General features: G+C 41.1%; 1 protein-coding gene across 10 annotated transcripts in view; it reads right to left on the bottom strand.

The window, feature by feature from the left end:
• RBMS1 (RNA binding motif single stranded interacting protein 1) overlaps positions 1-21,713 on the bottom strand; it is a 214,062-nt gene that overhangs the window by 31,989 nt on the left and 160,360 nt on the right. For all 10 annotated transcript variants that reach the window (XM_046018664.1, XM_046018669.1, XM_046018665.1 and 7 more), the window contains 2 exons: positions 11,733-11,791; positions 6,457-6,548 (listed from right to left, as the gene is read on the bottom strand). In XM_046018664.1, coding sequence (XP_045874620.1) covers positions 6,457-6,548; positions 11,733-11,791 — 151 coding nt within the window. The remainder of the gene's footprint in view (positions 1-6,456; positions 6,549-11,732; positions 11,792-21,713) is intronic.

Here is a 21,713-nt window from a genome sequence, read left to right on the forward strand (position 1 = left end):
TGCTGCTAACCTTTTCCACTGAAGCCTTGCTAACAGCAAGTAGGACCATGAATACTGAGGAGTTGGCAGGCAAAGGCCAAAGTAGCTTTACAGAGTGCAGGTTTTTTGGGAAGTCTTGTGCTTTATCTTAAAAAAAAAAAATCACGTAAATTTTGCAATCTACTCCCTATTTAGGTTTGTTTTAATATGGAAACGATGTTTCTGACCACAGACTTCCAAGTAATACTGATAACTTGAGGGAGAGAAGCCAGGCATATCCTGTGATTTCATGTACTCTGGTGGGTGAGGGGCAGCAGGAGGAAGAACTGTTGTCCACCGATTGTAGTTAGAAAGCCACAGCCTGGCGAATGAGGAGAGCTTTCAGAGGCAAGGAAGCAAGGAAATGATATCATCAAGCCTATCTTATGAGAAAAATCTCTGAATCATGCTTAGTCAGATTCAGAATAAAGCTGGGAACCCCCTAATTAAAAAATGTTAAAACCCTCCTTGGACAAAAATATGGCATAAAAAATGTTACGGAAGAAACATACACCATAAATATTGTGGGGCTTTCTTTTTAAGTTACAATTATAACCATTAAATGACTAATATTCAAGAACGTTCAGAGGGAATTTGTCATATGTGAAGTATTTTTACAAGGTTTAACAATGTAGGTACAAACTACTTTCTAAATCTATGTTTTAGTTGCTTGTATAAGTAAAATTTTAATAAAATGTTACATTCTTTAAGGTCCTGATTCAGCTTGAAAGTTCACTGATGAAGAAAAAATAAGTACTAAAATCAGAATCCAGAAAGAAACTGAGATCTTAACCCATTCTTTGATAGTGAGCCAAAGTGGACTAAACACGAGTAAATATTTCCTGTGACTTTCATGCATTTTTTTTTCAACAGCAACAACTCTGTCAATGAGGGTTTTTCACTTGGGATGACCTTTAAAGTTAATGTTATTTATTCTTCTTATCAAATGGTCAACTTATCCTGCAAACATCGACCACAAAGTTGTAATAATTAAAAAAGAAAAAAAAGAAAAAGAAAGAAAGGAGAAGAAACTCCAAGCTGGCAGCACTGGCCACAAAAATATCTCATCCCCAAAGTGTCCTTGTCATCTAATTACCATACATTCATAGTGAATGGGTTATATAATAGTTGTAGTAAGTGGGGGGTGGTTCTCGAATGAGGGTAATTCGGTTTCTTTAAAATCAGTGACAACCATAACTCTGTTTTATTACACACAATGTTACGTCTCAAAAACAATTATTCTGTAAATTATGGGTGGCCAAACATAAAATGGGGCCAACAGGCCTCTTTATATCCATCCTTAGGCATGGAAAAGGTTCAATGGCTTCTCTAACAAGTAGAAAACTAGCTCCCACATTGGCCGTGAGAGGGATAAATGGCCACTAACATTCACTTGAGTAGAAAAGCAGGGCTCAGAGGTCCCACGTGGTGTAAAGCACTCAGTCATCATCTGAAAGAAATTAACAAAAACCTCCCTGTGCATGTGGAATGGTTCCTAAAATGCAAGAAAGGGACTTGGCAGGAAGACCAGACATCTGTTTTCTCTTGTACTGAATAGGTTCACCACGCAGCCGATAGCTGCTTACAGGCATGTGAATGCAAACGGCCTAAATCACGGCAGACTCTGTGTGGAAGGGGGATTAAAGTCCTGCTCGTCTGACTGCCTATTTACCGGAAAGAAATGTGCGGGCTTACCAGCAGGCAAACAGCATACGACGATCCGCTGACTCCCAGCAGGCCTTAAGAGGTACTGCTGAAAGGACTATAGAAGTCATTCTATTAACAGGTATTACCAATGTTGATTTACATTTTAAGTCCTTTTAGCTTAATATCTGAGTTTTGCTCTTTTTATAGATTCTGAGTCTTCTGCTCTAAAAACAAACACATGTGAAATGAGGCCAAGTTAACCTCAAGAAGCATGGCCTTGAGCCTTGGGTAAGTATCTTCAGGGTATTCTACGGACAAGAGCTCAGTAAATATAATTTCTAAATGTCCCATTCTTAATTCTCAATATCTGCTCAAGATGGGAAGAAAGTTTTTCTCTTGCTGAGTTGGGCTTCTCTGGTCATTCACACAATAAAGATTTAGTACCTACCCTATGCCAGGTACCAAGAAAGGTACTGAACGTGAAAACATAAATAAGAAACAATCACTGTTGTTGAATGCAAGTGAGAAGACTTGCAAGTTCTCAGTTCAGTTTTGAGTATCTGTGGATCCTTTCTCAACCCAGGACAGCCAATGTGTCACACAATATTATATTCTCCTTCACCCAAACTCCAATCCACCCCCACCACCCTGCTGACTTCCTTAGTAGAATACCCCTTCATTTTTTTTCTAATTCACAAGAAAGCAGGCCTTTAATGTGTGGCAGTGTGAACGTTCAGATCTGTATGCAGTATCCTGGTTAATTCACTAAGCAAAAAAGTGGATGGGAATGGATCTCTTGTCACTCAACATGGGGGCCAGACCTGAACTTCTGTTAAAAACTGTCTCCGCAGAAAGTGCGGGCCAGGCACTCCTTCATCTGGATAGTATGAGGAGGTTAAGTCAATTCCAGAGCCTCAAATCCACAGTGTCATGGTATAGAACAACGGACCCTCTAGCATTTAAAATAGCTTTTGTAACTTTAATGATATAATAAAAAAGAAATCACACCCGGGAAACTCAGTTGTTCTACAGCGACCTAAAGAAATTCACCGAGTGCAGGACACTGGCACACTGCCAGTCTCTGAACATGGGCTCTGCTCCTTCCCTACCGACCATATAGAAAGGGACCATTCTTCCTAGCCAATTTACCATCCCAAGTCTCCTAAGGAGTTCTCTGCACATTGCTCGTGATCAGGCCACAGGAGGGTGGCTTTCAGAGCACAGGCGGACACGTCGGGGGAGGGCCCGAGTCCACCCAGTCCAGCACTGACCGAACACCGTGTAAAGGGTTCTTCAGAACAGTGGACGTTTATTGGACTGCGCTGCACGTGGAAGATGCCTCGGTAAGTGCTCTCAGGACCGCTTTAAGTAAGGCCTCTGCATTTGTAACAGGCTGTTAAACAGTCCTCTTTCTAACCTTGTTTCAGCAGATGCCACAAAACAATGGCTGACACACCCCCATTCCAGAGTGGGAAACCAGACCACCTCAAGAGAGGCGGCTGAGACCTGGTTTGGGACGCTCTGCTGACCACCCACCCCCCGCTGTCTACGAGAGCCTGGAGAGCCTGCGAACGGACATGCATGTGGAGAGGAACGCCGGTGTGTTCTGTGTCTCTCCCTGTGGGCTGCTTCCCTGTCACTGCCAGGCAAGCAAGAGGGGCTTGAACAGACCACTCAGGAGGCTTGCACCGGGTCCCGAGCAGCTGGGCGGGTACAATGGACCGATGTCTGACTTCAGCCCGAGGAGTCCAACAGGGGAAAGGCTGGTTGAAGGGGCCTGTAAGTGTGGCTGGTAAGTACCTACTTCTCCCAGACATTTGCCAAATGTAGATCGTAGGTGGGCCATGCAAAGGGGAACTGGCCAGGGCTGTGTTGTATCCTTCCAGGGAGGATGCCTCAAAGGGTAATGAGGTCCCAGCAGAAAGGGCCTGAGGACAGACCCTCAGACTATCAGGAGCTGAGGCATATACTCACTAGTTTCAAGGAACCACAGGAAAAAGATCAATTGGGGTGGTGGAATAAGAGACCGCTGAAAAGAGGGAGAACATCACCTCTCTGGCCAGAGAAATCAATATCAGATTATGTCACTGTCAGGTCAACAAACTTTCCCATCCGCCCATCCCCTGTTTCCTGGGGGAGTATAAGAAATCACAGCTACCCAGCTGACAGAAGAGCAAGAAAAACACAAGTTTGGGAAGCAGGAAAGAAACTAATGAAGCTCCCATCCCCCTACAGGCTCATTATGGCTGAGAGCAGACCTGAGCTAGAAGAAAGGGGAAGCTTCAACGTGATACTCAAAACTTAAGCAAAAACACAGGTGCCTGAGTGGCTCAGTCTGTTAAAGTGGCTGACTCTCGACTACAGCTCAGGTCATGATCTCCAGGTCCTGGGACCGAGCCCCGCACCCGGTTTCGCATTCGGCAGGGAGTCTGCTTGAGATTCTCTAACTCCCTCTGCCCCCCCCCCACCTTAAAGATAAACCTATCAAGCTTGGACATTTAAATTACAGGCATCACACATATGACATCAGTAATGTGTTTTGTTTTTTTTTTAAAGATTTTATTTATTTATTTGACAGATAGAGATCACAAGTAGGGAGAGAGGCAGGCAGAGAGAGAGAGAGGAGGAAGCAGGCTCCCTGCCAAGCAGAGAGCCTGATGCGGGGCTCGATCCCAGGACCCTGGGATCATGACCTGAGCGAAAGGCAGAGGCTTTAACCTACTGAGCCACCCAGGCGCCCAGTAATGTGTTCTTAAAAATGAGACATCCAGCATCCAAATGTTAACCCGGATCCTATTCTACCTTATTTCAAATACAAAAACACCATAATGTATTACACATGAATCACCACCCCCAATTTCCTAAAATGTAATTAAATCCTTCTTTTCCTATTTTTCTACAATTTCCTAAAATGTGACTTGCTATACTGGGATCTAAACCTTGAAAACATTGCTTCCTGATCACCAAGTAATCAATACGGTTGCTAGCAGATAACTGCTGTGTAAGCTGATTTCTTTCAGCACCCGTGACATCCAAGACACATATCTCTTCTGCTGACTCTCAGCAGTTTTCAAAACCTCTCCATGTGATTCTGACATTTTACAAACTTATTTAGAATGTAACTTGAGATTTCCTATACAACATCTTGTTTAAAATCCTGTATTTAGGTTGGGATGAATACATATAGAAACAGCTAAAAATGTGTTGAAAGATAATTACATTCTGTGAAGTTTGGATATGAAAAATCAAGAAGGATTCTATTGGGGAAAAAAAATTAATCAGAAAGATAGGAAGAGAAGGGACTTTTTAAGATAAGAGTGGCCTGGGGGGCCTGGGTGGCTCAGTGGGTTAAGCCGCTGCCTTCGGCTCAGGTCATGATCTCAGGGTCCTGGGATCGGGTCCCGCATGGGGCTCTCTGCTCAGCAGGGAGCCTGCTTCTCTCTCTCTCTCTCTCTGTCTGCCTCTCTGCCTAGTTGTGCTTTCTCTCTGTCAAATAAATGAATTAAAAAAAAAAAAAAAAAAAGATAAGAGTGGCCAAAAAAGTCATGGGACCCACCCTGGATTTTATCCATGAGAGGAAGAAGCAGGAACTTCAGAGAATAGAGGAAATGGACAAAGTAGGGGGAAAAATAGGGCTGTTTTCTGATTGTGTCTTGAAAGTCCTGCTTATAAAATGGATGGGGACCCACTGTTTACAGAGGCAGGTTAAACACACTGCAAATCATTATGCAGCATCAGTCCTGCACTGTTACAATTAAATATATTTAAAACTCTCATAATCATGGTCTTCTAACAATGCCCCGGGAATTACTCTATATTATGGACAGATAATCAGAAAATCATGGTGCTTAATATTTACACAGTTTCTACTTAACTTCTTACTCTGGAGTTCAAGAAAATCTAAAATATGTCCAACTCAATTCAAAGCTTTAAAAACAGTTAAAATCAAAGACTACTTTTAGAAAGGCGATCCCTTTCACTAATTCCCAAAATCGTTATTTATGTTGATTCTTCAAGTCAAGGTATATCTCTGGTGTGGTAGCTACATACGCATCCTTCAGTAGATTCAAGGTCTTAGCAAGTAGCAGGTAACCTATTTCTTCACCAGAGTCCTTGAACTTCCATAAATTCTCCTTCCTTATAGAAATGTGAATGCTCCTGAGGGAATGATCACATGCTACTATTCAGAAACAGGAGAAGTAACAAAATTACTTTCCTCTGTGCTTCAAGAAGACAGAGAATATAAAATTATTGATCTTTTGAAAAGAATACACAAAATATCAAACTGCTGAGTTTCAGGCTTAAAAATATTTTCCATAGCAATTCAAGGACCACAAATGGAAAAAAAAAAAATACACAGAATTATATGAGTCTCTTTAGAAGTGCACTATAGGTAGTAGGTGTGACATAACCCAAGTTTACATTTGGGCAGTAAGAAGACGAAGGGCATAAACCCCACTTCAACAACATTCCTCTTCTGGAATCCTAAAAGTTCATCAAAAACAAGCCTTGAAGAAAGCCATTACAGAACTACTAAAGGGTAGATTCATATCCCATAATAACCAGTGTCTAAACATGTCTGACTTCCTGTGCAGATTTGAAATGGCATCTGTAGCTTTCTCTGCCCTAAAGTACGACTGAGGATGTGGAGTCCAGGACAGGCATCCAGAAGCACACAAGGTTAGCGGGGACGCAGGGAGAATGCCAACACCGGCGGGCGGAGAGCTGTGCCAGGCTTCAGGACCAAAGCTAGGGCCCAGAGAAGTAGGTGACTACTGGATCTCGACTCACCTTTGCCATTTGAGCTTGAACCCCACTAGCCTTCAGGGCAGACACAGCTTTCTGGGCTGCTGCAGGACTATCAAAGTCAACAAAACCATAACCTGAAAAGTCAAACATATTTATTAAGCCATTATTTTGTGACAATGAAAAGAGCAAAAGAAGGACTCTCTGGTTCCCGATGTGGGGGCAACAGAAACGGAACCCCTGACGTCCCGACACGCCACTGGCATTACCAGCTGCCATACCGTCTCCTTCGCAGGTTGTCCGTCCCTGGCTCTCATGAGCTAGGCAGATTTCCTTCCAAGTCAAAAACAAACTAACCAAAACAAAACCCAAAACACCCTAGTTTTCCCCTTTCTTCAGGTGTCCTGTTTGCTGAAGAAAATGACATCTAAGTTAACCAACGAAAGTTTAAAAAAAAAAAAAAAGGAAAAAAAAATCAACTTCAGAGAAACAGCATTTTTATGGAACTTAACAAGTAACACAAAAAAAATTATGTTTATCCCACAGACTAAATTTATTTTTCAAAGAAGTATAACCATGAAATACCCCAAACATAAAATAATTGAAAGTTTAGTATGTGATTAAAAATGATTACTTATTTACTTAAAATATACCTTGTGATCTCCCTTCATATAGAGAAGAGAGTAAAAATGCCTCCAGATAGCCAAAAAAGCTGTTTCAGCAGTTCATGCCCTAAGGGCTAAAAACAAAACATAATACAAACAAACAAATAACCGTCTAAAAGAGGCTCTGGTTCAAAGCTTATTTATTCATAGCTTTATAAACATTTTTAACAAGCTGGTCAGGTAATCCCCAGCCACACTAAGTCAAAGCAGGGATAAAGGGTGTCAGGGTAAGGGCAGGGCAGCTACAAAATGAGCATATGGATGGTACCTAGCAGCAAAAACCAGCAACAAGCAATGAAGGAGAAAAACTATAAATGAAGAGGACTTAAGCAGTCTAAAAGCAACAGCCCCATGAATTTTACACAATCCAGTGAGCCACTGGTCATTTTTTGCTGTGATCACTCTTAAGTTATTGAGAAAAGGTTAAATCATACTTAACACACTGTTTAAAAGATCAGGGTAGCAGGCAAAAATACTGACAGAGATTTTATTGGAACACAAGCCTGTTACTATGAAATAAACTTTAAATGAGTAAGAATATTTTGGAAAAAAAAAAAAAGAACATTTTGAAAAACAAAAGCACTGTCTGGAGGCTGCAGGGAAGGGCCAGTCCTATCACTGATTTCTTGACAGGGTAAAGATAGAGTATCTTCCACGGAAAAGTACTAGTGTCCATTCAAACGGACAAACATACCTATCAACAAGGCCAAACACAAAGCTTGGCAAGGGTTCAAAGGTCGGTTGGCAATATTAGTACCAAAAGTTACTGTCTGGTAACTAAACGGGTTGTAATGAAACAGAGTAAACCATCAATTATAGCAATAGAGGTTTCAGCAAAGATGCGTTAAAACTGAAATAAGCAGCAGCTTCCTTCTATTACTTGGAATTGGACGGAAATAAAACCTGATTTGATTTTGACAGTAGAGAAACAGCCAGGTTGGAAAGAAAAAGAAGAGCTGGCTCAGGTAAAAACAGAGAATGGTGCTCAAGGGCCACATCAGCAATTAGAGTCAACGCAGCTAGAGCATTTTTAGAAACCTGTAAGTTAATGCTGATGCGCAGTCCTCTGTGGGGACACGCACACACTCTGTCACCCTCGCACCTTTATCACCCACATACAACTGGAACAGGCCGTAAACGAAGAGCCAGCTTCAATGAAACGATGTCACTCCCGCTGATGGATATTTGAGTGTGGTTACCCACCCCCCCGCCCCGAACACAATGTTCCTGTTGTCAGTAGATCACAAGAAACAGAAGATCTCAACTTTGATGTAACTGGGGTTGAACTTATTATCAGTCAAACACGATTAGTATTATTTTACCTGTTATTTTATAGAGAAATCTATAATGGTTGCATTTTAGTTGTTTATATTCTTTTCTGGCCTTCTCTAAGCACACAAATATTTCAGTAAATATTTTCAATAAATATCTTTGCTGTAAACAAATCTAACAGATAGGCATGCAACCGTGTGCTCTTTCATTTTGTCCGCTGCATTACTTTCAAGTAAATACTAGAGTGTATCAACTTGAGTTACAGGTTCTGTGGGTTTCATTGCATAAATGGGTATAAAGATATTTTTAAAGGTGGGATTTGCTAAATAACACAACAGCCTCTCACTAGAACCCTAGAAGGACCCTCTTGGGTCTCAGGACAAGGAATAGTTATGGTACTCCTGCTTCTTGAATTTTCCTCCACATTATAGTCACTAAGCTGCAGGAATAGATACTTTTTTAATTTTTGTTTTGGCTGTTAGCAAACTCAGGCCGTTTTTGTAGCAAGCTGAGAATTCCTGCTCTTACCCCTATCTTCCCATTAGTCAGATTTATCCCCACCCAGTTTGATTCTGTGTGTGTGTGTGTGTGTGTGTGTGTGTGTGTGTGTGTGTGGCATTTGCCTGCATGTGTTCTAGCTTTGTAGCATTAATAAATTATTCAGTGTCACAACTGTACACAACACAAGTGTACACAACTCTGTAAACTTTTTTTGGCTTGGAACTGCCATCTATACTGGTGTTGGAAAGTGTTTAAATACCTACAGTTGGGCAAAACCTGGAAACAACTGACATGCAGAAGAGCAACTGACTCAAAAATTTTCAAATTTAATAGCTAAGGTACATGTTATTCAGAACAATGTTTCCTTCAGCGTAATTTTCTTTCATGGATAGAGACTCCAAAATATGCTTTGTGACCAAAAAAAAAAAAAATGTTCCGTGACCTCTAAGGTCTCGAACTTTCAGGTATAAAATTCTTTGATATGGTCAACCTCAAAAAATTAGTATATAACATGTGAATTTTCTATTTATGTGAATACTCTGTAATCCCTTATGCATTACCTATATTTATACATCTATTCATCCATTCACTTATCTGCCTTCTCATGTTATCAATGGCTACCATGCTGTCTTTTTTATGAGGTACGTTGTTATTTCTTCTCATTTGTCCTAAAATAACTTTTTTTTCCAGGAGCTCTCTCATTCTGCTTCTAGGATTTTATAAACCCATTTTGCTCCCTTGGTCCCCTCACTCACTCACCCACCCACCGCATGTGCTGACATGTCTATTCCTGAGAGCCTGTGTGTCACAAAGAGCCCTAAAAGTTCTTACCATCACCCTCACGGAAGGCACTATCTCCTGAGACTCACTTTAAGAGAAGGTCTCCAGGAGACATGCTGTTTGGACAATCAGTTCTGAATTATTCCTTCCCTTATTTCATTTTTTATTTTTATTTATTTATTTTTTAAAGATTTTATTTTATTTATTTGACAGAGAGAGATCACAAGTAGGCAGAGAGGCAGGCAGAGAGAGAGGAGGAAGCAGGCTCCCCGCAGAGCAGAGAGCCTAATGCGGGGCTCGATCCCAGGACCCTGAGATCACGACCTGAGCCGAAGGCAGTGGCTTAATCCACTGAGCCACCCAGGCGCCCCCCTTCCCTTATTTTAAAAGTCCCACAAATCTCTCCACTTATCTTGGAATATTTTCCAACCGTGAAGGCTTTGTATCATAAAATGTCCGATTTCACATGAGTATATTTTACTTACACGTTTTCTACATTGTGTTGAGCATTTTGTGGAATTTGGGTTCTAAGGAACAAGCTCTCATTGGAGAAAAGTGTACTACAGGTAGGTGTGTTCAGTGCAGGGGAGTGGGAAGAATTCAGCTGGGGAGTCCTCTGAGTCCTGTCCCTCACTTAACTGGGCAGCTGTGCTAATTTTTATCACACGGATCTGCCATGAAAGATTCTTCTCTGCTGGGGGCGGGGTGGGAGGAAAGGTAGGGTCAAGCCATAAAACCATTTGTCTACTGTGATTTTCTCTCTCAGTTTGAAACAAATGTTTGAGATCAGCTTCCTGTTTTATGCCTGCAAGAGTCCACTTTTCTTTACAAAACTGAAAGTTTTTCCCCCCGTGTCCCTGTTTTCTCAAATCGTTTACAAATACGTGAAATAACACTAACCTTGGCAACTAAATAGAAACATTTCAGTCTACAATCTGACTCTCAAGTTTAATTCATTTAAAATATTTATTGAGTACCTCTCTACATAAAGCGCTGCTTTATTCACTGTCCCTGGCCAAAACTGTCTTCATGTACCATGTGGCTTAAACAGGGGCTTAGACATTGGCCACAAAAGCTCCTTTAAATGCAGGAACTTTGAAGAAGACACAAATACAATGAACCACTTCAAATCTAGATTAAAGGAAATGGCTGGCTTCGATGGCGAGGCTTCCCATACGGTTCATTTCCATTCTTTGACTTTCTCAGACAGCGCTAAGCCAAAGCTATCGCCGCTCCTTAAAAAAACTGGGGTCTAATTAATGAGGAGATTTGCCTTCTCTGCCTATTCCTGTCAACCTTATTTCAATTCATGGGGTCAGTGGTCGGACTCAAAGTCAGCTGACTCTATTCTTCCCCTTTCCTCGAAATCACATGCCCATTGTTAAGATGCTGGATCATTAAAAGTCAGAACCGCCGGGCATCAGCGCTGCCTACTGTAGACGCCTCCTCTTCCAGCTCACAGAGCTGGATGAGCTCATCCTAATTACATGGAAAACTGAAGGTCAGTGCATCAAATTAATGCAGCAGCATATTTCAAAGGGGCGTATGACCTCCCCTCCCTATTACAATTTGGTCAGTGAAAATGGTTCTCTCCTCCCCGCTGCCAATATTGTCAACAGGCATTCAGCACAGAACAATTGGGAGTATTGAAACATGTAATTAAGTACTGCTTAAAACTACTCTATTCTAATTAATAGAGCCAATTTGCACAATATGTAATCTTTTCAGTTCTTTAGTACAGTCCAATGGTCTTCAGTAAGCAGCTCTAATCTCCTCAGGCTCAGGAAAGAAAAGCTATTTTCTAACTCTACTTCCCTTTTAAAGTAGGGGCTAAATGCCAACCAGTATCCTGCCTGTTAGCTCCACCGGAGTCAGATCTGCGACTCTGGCAAAGTATAGCTGCTGTAGGGTTTCCAGCCAAACCTCGGCCAGGGACAAATGTAAAGGAATATGCTGACACTGTGCAAGACCGGAACTGGAGGACACAGAAGACTCGGTTTTTAATAAAATGGAGGTAGTAGTTTTGAAACCAAAGATTAGGTTTACAATGCTGTCAGTTTCCTAGAGCTAGGATGTAGTAAATTATCATCCAAGGGAATATACCTTTGCATTTGTTTGTTGTCTTATCCAAAATTGCCTTTGTGGAGACTATCTTCCCATATCTGAAAGATAAAAAGAAAAGAAAAAAAAAAAAGAACAGGAGAAGTTAAAATCAAGGAACCCTTAGGAATGGCAAAGTCCAGAGAGCACGCATACTTTTCAAGCACCTGCAAAATTTAAAGGACAAAATGTCCTATACTTAGGGGAAAGACAATGAGAATTTTAAACTCAAAACTAAACTAAAAGAAGGGACTGGCTAGGCCTCCTAGTTGAATCCTCAGATTACGGTCTGATGTTGACCTTTGAGGAATCAGGTACTTACCTGACACTCTTCGGACCAAGAAAAGAAAAATGGGGGCGGGGGGGATTGAACTCCATAAGAAGTTACTTCTAGCAACACTACGTGAATATAAAGCCAAATGCAAGGCTATAAAATTTACCTAACACTTTGCTAACTATTAATGTTTATAAAAATCTATAAAGATATATAACTAATATATTATTAACACCTCTTTCAACTCAGTAATAACAGCTCCACATATATATGTGAAATGATAGGAACAATCAAGAATATAAAACCATGAACCATGGATTAAGCATTAATTCGATGAGGGTCTGTATAAATGTGATGGAATTCCTTAAGGTACAACAGATGTTGGGGGAAGAAGGAAAAAATCCAGAATATTAACCTCTTAATGATCTGCTGCTGAAGATGAAGTAGAAGTGTAGCTTAATAAGTCCATGTCCCAACCCGAACCCTTTCAGAGTGGCCACACCACAAGGTAAAGCACAGCCATCTGTGCTCGTCTTCAAAAAGCTAAGGAAAAACCTTTGAAAATTAATTCTTAAAAATTGTGGGGACTTTGAGAAATGCACGTAACTCACATCACGGATCTGTGACCTGTGCCCTCATTTATACATGTTTTAATTTTACTTTCCTGTGTGTTACTTTTAAAATTTCGTATTTTCTCTAATAATACTTTCTCATGATTAACCCCAAGGTCTAAAAAGTCTTTAAAGATTCGGAAATGAAGCATCTGTGTAGCACTTTAAAGCATTTCTGCATACTGTAGGTTTCTGGTTTATGCATTGAACAAGCTGAAATATATTTATCTAGAAGAAACAAATGGCTTAAACCACCTCTTTTCCCCGGTTCATTTTCACTCTGTGTAATCACATAATCAAATGATTACTAACCAGGCATGAAAGTAAAGATAATTTAAGGTTCAAATGACAATTACATCCAAGAGGCATAATATCGCACAAACACCTTCAATTCCCTGTAGAGATTCTGAGTATTTACAACATGAACACAGGTCCCCATGCTTTGCAAAAAAGTGTACTAATTTTTGAAAAATCTGAAAACCAGAGAAAATAAGTGATTTAAAAACCACCTTTTTAGCAACCATTTCTCTATAGGTTACTTTCATGCTGGATTATTCATCAGCACGCTCCTTTGCAAAAGTTTTGGCTGGAAATGCTTTTTGACTGCATTCCAGTCTCAAACCTCTCCAACAGTATAGAAGAGAGTTAGTATGACTCCAGTTCAGGATAAGGGGATTGAAAGTCACAGAGATTAAGAGACTCTGCTTGAGGTCACAGAGTTCAACGTCTTTCGTAAACGAAAAAGAAGAAAGGAAATTTAGGGAAGGTCAGGGCCTGGCCTTCTACCCTTCTGGTCCTGCTCACCCCACTAAGGCTGGGAGAGAAAGGGAGATGTGGGAGGTAGGAAAAGCGAAAAGTCTCCTGGGAGCACTGGCACTCAGTCCATGCCAGTTTTTCTGGGTTTCTGTTCTCTTTGATCTCTCTGCTGCTGTGACATTACTCCTCACCGCCACATCTAAGTACCCCACTCTTCCTCTGCTCTGAACTTGCTCCCCAGATCTCATCCTACCTTTCTGGGTGCCCCTTCCAGGCTTCTTCGCCCATTTGGCCTCCTATTCTCCCTCCTTAGCCAAGTACTCTCATCTCAACCCTTCCTTTTCCTAGGAAATCCATCCAGTGCTATGGTGCTATTTAAAGCATGTTCTCTGACCGGTGCTTGTCTCTCCTTCCTGAGTTGGGTTTTGTTTTTTTTTAAAGAGGTTATTTATTTATATGAGAGAGAGAGCACGTGCGCAAGCAAGCACGTGGTATGTGACTGGCGGGGGGGGGGGGGGGGGGGGGGGGAGAGGCAGACTCCCTGCTGAGTGGGAAGCCCAACGTGGGGCTCAATCCCAGGACCATAGGATCATGACCTGAGTGGAAGGCAGCTGCTTAACCAACTGAGCCACCCCAGGTGCCCCCTGAGTTGATTTTTTTGTTATTCCCCCAATGTTAGTTTTTTGTTTCTCAACTCAAATATCTTTTATGTTAAGATACTTTAAAATCTCATTCAATGTCACCTCATGCCCACTGTCTTCTAAATCCCATCCGTAGAGAGCCCAAACCCATCTTCTCTGTCTTTTTTCATTCAGGAGCAGTGTCCCACTCTGCTCTCCCACCAGGCTCGAAGTCCTCAAGACACCATGGACTCAACCATCCTGAGTCCAGGCAGTCAGGAACCCTTCTGAGTTATCTCTGACATGTTTCTAATATTCACACTTCCCCTTCACGACCTCTAGACCCAAGCAAAAAATACACAATACTTCTTGCCTTGCTTTCAGCTTCTGGCGCTTCCAACCTTGTCTGCTGCTTTAATTTACTTTAAATATCACTTTAAACATGTCTCTCTCATCCCTTCATTATTCCATTCTAGCCCTGTTTGAACTTGAAGAACCTGTTCAAACATTATCTCTTCCATGAAACCATCCCTAATCTCCTCATCCAAATCCATTGTGATTTTATAAGAAACCAAAAAAGGGATTACATTTACTCAGTTCCTACTTACGTTCTAGGCGCTGTGCCAGGGGCTTTGTATGCATGATCTTATTTAATTAACTTTGCAACATTCTTATGTGGTAGGTGCTATTATTCCCATTTTTACAAACGGGAAAGTAAAAGCTCATATAGATTTTAAGCCAAAATCTCTCCTAAAACCCCAAAGCTTAAACAAATTTTGTTTAAATTCTCACTGCAATTTATTCATGAAATAGTTCCGAGAAACAATGTTTCCTTTATACACTGAAGGTATGAAAGCGAAGGAAATCAACTGGGAGACCTCTTCTTATCAAGGTATGGGAGATTTACTTTTCAAGCCAAAGTAAAGCTTTTGTTTGTGTTAAACATAAGAAATAAACATGTGGTTCATGGTTGAAAGAGGGATGCCAGGGAGGTGTGTGGGAGAAGAGATTTCTGAAATTTATTCAGTTTTACTTTCTACTGTGGTTTTCACCATGATTTGTGGGTTAAGCCTAAAAGACCATGACTTCTCAGAAAGGAACTGTCTCCGGAGCTATTCCATAGCGGCCACCTTGTAACTCCCTACATGGAGTTACCTGAGGGGTACAGAAGGGTTTACCTCTGGTGAATTATCTTCTTTCTTGGGCTGTCCACTCAGCGACACCTCCCATGGCACCAGAGGTATCTTATTCAAATAACTGAACTGGAAGATGCCCCACGTTCAGTCGCTCAGGCCCTGGCTCTGGTAGCTTCTCCGTGATGATGCGGTCACCATATGTGGGACTGGAAGGCAGAACAAATAGTTCTGATCATGGGAGACAGGATCTAGAACACAGGCCTGGGCCGTCTGTCAAACAGCGCCTCAAGGAACAGGAAAAGGCACAGTGGGGTTCAGAGCACGCACCCTTTCCCTCTTACTAGTTCTCTCTGCGGTAAGATTTAATGATGTGGGGCAAGGGGTGTGGGGGTGGGGGTTAAAGATGGTTCCCATTTAGTCTGATTCTATTGTTGATCATCCGTGCCTACGAGAGTAACAGACATCTGAGCAAAACGTCATAAATCAACCAGATAGCCACTAGCCCTCGGTTTAATTTGTTTTAAAAAATCATTAAGTAACAGGAGACAGGTTTGGAAGAAAAAGGCCTCTTGACTGACAGGATTCACACTCTGACAACACCAGAGAGGAGAGCAAGCCGTAGAATTTTAAAGGAAAAAAATGTGACTAGGAAGATTCTGAGGGTTTTCCCTATCTTCAAAGTAATGAGGCTCAGACCGTAGCCCTGGCTACCAGAAAATAATATTCTTTGCTAAAAGCAGATAATCCACTCCATAGGAAGCAAAAGGATAAAGAGTAATTAAGAGATGTGACTACAGAATCATTAGAATTTCAAAGGGAGTGGATAATAAGTCAAGTCTCATATTTAAACCTATTGGCCCAAGTGAACCTGGCTGATAAAAACTTCTGCTTAGAATCTACCAGAATTTCTTCTGTTTTTATCACAGCTTGTCAATACTGCCCCATTTCCACTGAGATTTCTTTCATCTGCTGAACTATAAAGTCAAAGTAAAGTTTAGTCTGTCCTAAGTAAATAAAACTTAATTTTCTTCTCCGGCCCCTTCACGTAGCCCCTCCTAAACTCTATCTTTTTATTAATTTACCTTAATTACAAAAGAAATGCATCCTTGTAATTGGAAGACACAGAAAAGTAAGTTGAGATATTTTTTAAAAGATTTTTATTTATTTGAGAGTGAGTGAGTGAGAGAAAGAGAGAATGAGTAGGTAGGGGCAGAGGGAGAGAGAGAAGCAGGCTCCCCACTGAGCCAGATTCAGGGCTCAATCCCAGAACCCTGGGATCATGACCTGAGCTGAAGGCAGACACTTAACCAATGAGCCACCCAGGCGCCCCCCAAAAAGTTGAAATATTAAAATCACCACAAGTCCCGGATAGGAAAGTTAAGACACAATGGTGCCAATCCTTAGACTTTGTCCAGTGGGCATGTACACAAGGAACACACATGTGTACAACCTGTGTATGTGTACACACACACACTCCTGTACTAGGGAACTGGCGGCTTTGGAAGACTCCCAGTTCCAAGCCCAGGCTCGGGAAAGTGAAGTCCAATCCACCCACCACCAACAGATGGCGACAATGGTTGCTAAGTTATTTTAACATTGGTCATTCCAGTTGTAAATTCATTTAAGGCACCATGGGGTAATTTGCAGTGTTGGTGTTAGTTTTGAAAGGTTTTATGAACATCATTAAACCTGAAAAAGCAAGGAGAGTGTAGAAAACAAAAATAAGATAAAGTATATACTTATAATGTAAACAAACAAAAAAAAAGATTTTCTGTTTGACCAAGGGTAGGATACTGCTCATGCCTAGAGGATGACTGGTTTTGTTTGTTTTAATAGCTGAGCTGCCTGTGAAGGACAACTAGGGACTCAGGCATCCTTTGAGAGTCTGTGCCTGTGCAGAGGACAATCGTCAGCAAGAAAGAGGGACTGGGAACTGAAATGACTTCTGAGTGGCTGTCAGTTCGGCATCAATACAGGATAATATGACCTAGAGAGTTAATGCAGGAGAATAATAAAAGGAATAGCTTACGTCTCTACAGCTTTCACTTTATGCCTGGCACAATTTTAAGTGATTTAGGTCAATTATTTTAATCCCAACCACCTTTGCAGTAGGTAAGGTATTATTCCCACTTTGTAGATGTGAAACCAGGGAGCGCAGCTTGGGCCCTAGTCAAGTTGCACAGACAGTAAGGGGCAAAGATGGGAGGCAGGAATTTTGATCTGGACGCCATGCTGACAGCTGCAGAAACTGGTCCCCAACCACGGGCTGTTCCATAGGTTCAAAGCAATTCCTATATCTTGACTCTGCACAGGTCCAAATGAGTGAGGGGATGAGGGCAGACTCAAACCAAAAAGGTTTCCAGGACTGATGCTGAGAACATTCCAAAGGGAGTTTCCAGGACTTCCTGGGTAGAGACAACATGGGTCTATTTGGAATAAAGTGCCCAACAGAGCATGCATATTAGTGGGGAGGAGGTACAACCCGCTCTAAAGCTTTAAAGTATCTACTGGGTGGGAATGGATTCGGGGATGATAAGCCAAAACTTCTCTTGTTATTTTGGATTTGGTGGGGGAAAAGGGAAAAAAAAAAAGAGGGCACACACAAACACACCCACACAGAGACGATACTGTGTATGTCGTTTCCCCCTAGCTCTTTTTGCTGTTTTATCTTTTTGGTGGCCTCCCAGGAAATGAGGATTTCCTAAAATTTGCTTTAGCTCTCCCAACAATGGGCTGAATAGGGGAAGGAAAAGAAAGTATTAAATTACACTCATTTTGCTAACAGAAAAGTTTGTTGGAGAATACAGTAAAAAAGCAGGAGTTGCCTGTCCATGTTATTGTGTACCCTCACTACCTTGAGTAATTCACCGGGCTGGTTTTCTTTATTTACTTGGGATAGAAAGTGGTCAGCATTTGAAGATGAGACATAAGACAAGGGACATTTTAAAATGAGGCAATCAATACCAAACAAATTTTTTAAGACTTTGCTTGGTTAGTACGGAAGATTTTAAATGTTACTATAAGACTCTTCTAAGATATACAAATATTAAAGGTATAGAAAGTCACTCCACTTTTCCTTACAGCTGTTTCGGCTTAACTCTTAACATTCGTTGGCAGTGTGTTCTCCCAACTGTGTGCTAGAGTGAGGGGTGCCCTTGTGAGTACAGTGATTCCTGGTACATGCGACAGAACAGAAAGCTTCATCTAATGCAGCTGAAATTGGAGCCAGGCTTTGAAGGTTAAATGCTTGGCAGGAAAAGCTGCTAGAGCCCTAAAGGTCAGGAACAAACCTGGTGCTGAAGGTGAATGGAGCACAGGAAAGACAAAGACAGCCGAGAAAGAGATCAGACCAAGAAATCAACCCACAATTATTTACAGCATGTCTCTGGAATGCCCTTCACCAGACAGGGTCTACAAAAAATACACATGATGTCATTCTTGTTATCAAAGGTTGGAGGGAGGAGATAATCTTTGAAGGGATGTAAGGAATTTTTTAATATTAAAAAATAAGAATGCTGACGAATACTGACTTCTCTGACGAATGCTAAATAAAGGAGGCATAAACACAGAAGGAAGGTCAAGTCCACCAGGAAAGACTTTGGGGAAAGCAGAAATTTAGGTGGCCTACGGAGGACAATAAACAGAGGAACCCATCTAATTAGCAACCCATGTTGGGGGAGTAAAGGGAGCAAAGTTTGAAAAGGTCTGATAGGGCCTTGAGTTCCAGGAAAAGGAGTCAAGAAACAGAATGTGGCTGGAAGCTTTGTAACAGCGTAGTGATATGATGAAAGCAAGACTTCAGTAAGATTAATGAAAATCTTATGGCTAGGATTAGCAGAGCAAGACGTGCCACATTTTATTTTACTAAATTTATTTATTTATTTTGCTCTTGGTACTCAAGCAGTAACTGTCAAGTTCAAGAAATTACAACAGAGGGATGAGGACAGGTAGGAGGTGACTAGAAAGGTTCTAAGGGACAGAAAGGTTTGAAGACAGAGGACATCTCTGAACCAGCCTTAAATGCTTAACCTGACATCTGAGAAAGAGTCCATGGTGTCCAGGCTATGGAAAGTCAGTGGCTTACGTATGTCTGTGAGTGCACAGAAGCTGGGGAAAAGGAGCCACGGCAGCTCCCTTTCCCACACGGTCCGCAAGGCACAAGGAGTTTCAGACCCAGTCCTAGAGCCTGAGGATGAGAAATGATTTAGCAGAAGCTCAGAACATCCTCAAGGAGTCTATCACTCCCCTGGACTGGTTCTCTCACAGCACCTGGGCTACTGGAATCAATTAGAGAAGCTTTGGGACCAACTATCACATTCTACAAGAGAAAAGAGATGCATCCACATATCTGAATTTTAAGATAAACGCACCCCTTCAGACCACAAATAACATTGGTAATTCGCACCCAGATTTCAAGATTTTTATCCTCTTCTGACTAAATTTAGAGGCATGCCTGCTCATCTGCCTTTTCAACATTCCTGAGTGGCTTAACTAATCTGTTATAACGGCTACAAAAGTAACAACTGATGCTATTTATGGCATATATGGCTTGAACTAAATAATTCATAGAGAATGAACATTAAAACTACCTCATTAGAAATGGCTAAAATGCTTTTTTGCCGTATTTGATGAAAACATTATACCTCTCTTTTAAATACAAAGCGCACTATAAAGCATCTGATTTATTACACAGATTTGCTATTACAGTCGAGTATCAAATCTATTATGATCTGCAATCAAGGTAAAGTAGCTTTACACTATTTTATGGTCTTTTAAGAGCACACAGCACACAGAGAGTCACTTACATTATTGTATGACAATATTTTTGCCACAAGTCACAGTACCACAGCACTTAGGGATGCAGTCACAAATGGCCAGGCCCCAGTGAGTGCTCCCAAGTATTAATACATCAGAGGAAAATAATACTCGCTGAAAAGGGAACCCAGAATTTTGCAAGTAAAATGTAGATTACCTATCATAAAAAAGAATCCTTCAAAGTCTCGAGCCCTGATTAATGTCTAACTTTTAAAACAAAGGCACCTTGATTACAGAAAGTGGTCTTTATTTCTGAATTGAATTTATGAACTGACAAGGAGAGAACATTTTAAAAATTTTCTTCCTCTCCCACCCAAACCTGCAATATATTTGCTTTGCTTTGACAACTCACCCTCATGTCTACATTGAGCTTCACTTACTGTATCACAAGGAAGACAATGTTATAGTAGAAAGAACCCAGAGTGGCAGCCAGCAAGGCCTATGCTCAAGCGCTCCTTTGGCCAATGACCAGCTCTGCGATCCTGGTGTAGCTGTCTGGCCTCAGTATCCCCACTCACACAGTGTCATGGTAATACCTAAGCTCATAGGACTACTGGTAAGGGGCTGGCACAGTGTTCAACACATGACAGCTACTCAAAAATTAATACCAGTCATCCTTTCTCTCCCAACCCCCTCCAAATAATGGCACTTCTAATTCTTACCATTTGAAGGCACTAAGCTAGACTGCCTCCTTACTTTAACTTCGACATGGTCCTAAGGTTGCAAAGGATTGAGAAAATGTAGACCTACCATTTTTATGGTTATTGTTCAGCATGGTTATTGGCATAATGTAACCACTCGATATATACTGGCTGAATAAATGAAATATAAACATGTAACAAGAATTTTTTTCGCCTTCAAGTGTTTGGTGTGGGAAATGGAGGGAGGTTGGCAGGAGTGGGGAGAAGGGAAATACTACATTTTGCCTTGGAAATGAACATGGCCTTATAGTTTATCCCAATTTAGCTTATAAAAACACCAAGGAGGGAACTGAGGCAATTTTTAACAGTTTAACATGGAAGCAAAAATTAGTACCAGAAAGAAAACTATAAAATGTTAGGGGGGAGACCCAAAAAGCTAATAGAGTTTTTGTTCCTAGACTGTTTTTCATGTATCTTTAAACTTGTTGGTTTAAAAAACAAAACAAAAACCAAAACCTAGAAATAGTTTAGAGACACACACAATGTACCAAAGAACTATGTCAGAGTCTACAGAAACTGAGTTGCATTAAACTCCAACACTGCAAACCATTAATGACTGCTTCATTCAAAACAAGAACAGCGTGACAGAGAGTAAAAGTAAACATGCTCTCTGAAGCAAAACAGAGTTATCTGAAACTACTAAAACAGAGTGTGCAAATTACCTAGAAATTTCTTTTGATTCTGACACAAGCAAAAAAAGGCCAGAGTCAAACTGGATATTTCCTAGAATGAACACTAATGTTGGCTTTGATCCAAACACAGCACTAGTGTATTGATTTCCAAACGCAGTCAGTCCCTCCTTTTCTAAAGTAATAAATCCTGACTGCCCCCTGACCTTGAAAAGTCAGTCTGAAGAACAGACTGAAAAGGAAAATGACATCTCTTTTACTCATTTTAGCTCTAAGAAATCTGGGGGTACAATATAAGTGTATCACTAATTAAAAAAAAAAAAACAAAACACTTGGACCATATAAGCAAGAGAATGTTAATATAGCCTTCCAGCCCAGCCCTAAGTTTAATTCTAAACTTAGATATTTCATTCAAGGGTCACTTGTGACCATGCTCACGGCT

Source organism: Meles meles, chromosome 9, assembly GCF_922984935.1.
Source record: "Meles meles chromosome 9, mMelMel3.1 paternal haplotype, whole genome shotgun sequence".
Taxonomy (NCBI): domain Eukaryota; kingdom Metazoa; phylum Chordata; class Mammalia; order Carnivora; family Mustelidae; genus Meles; species Meles meles.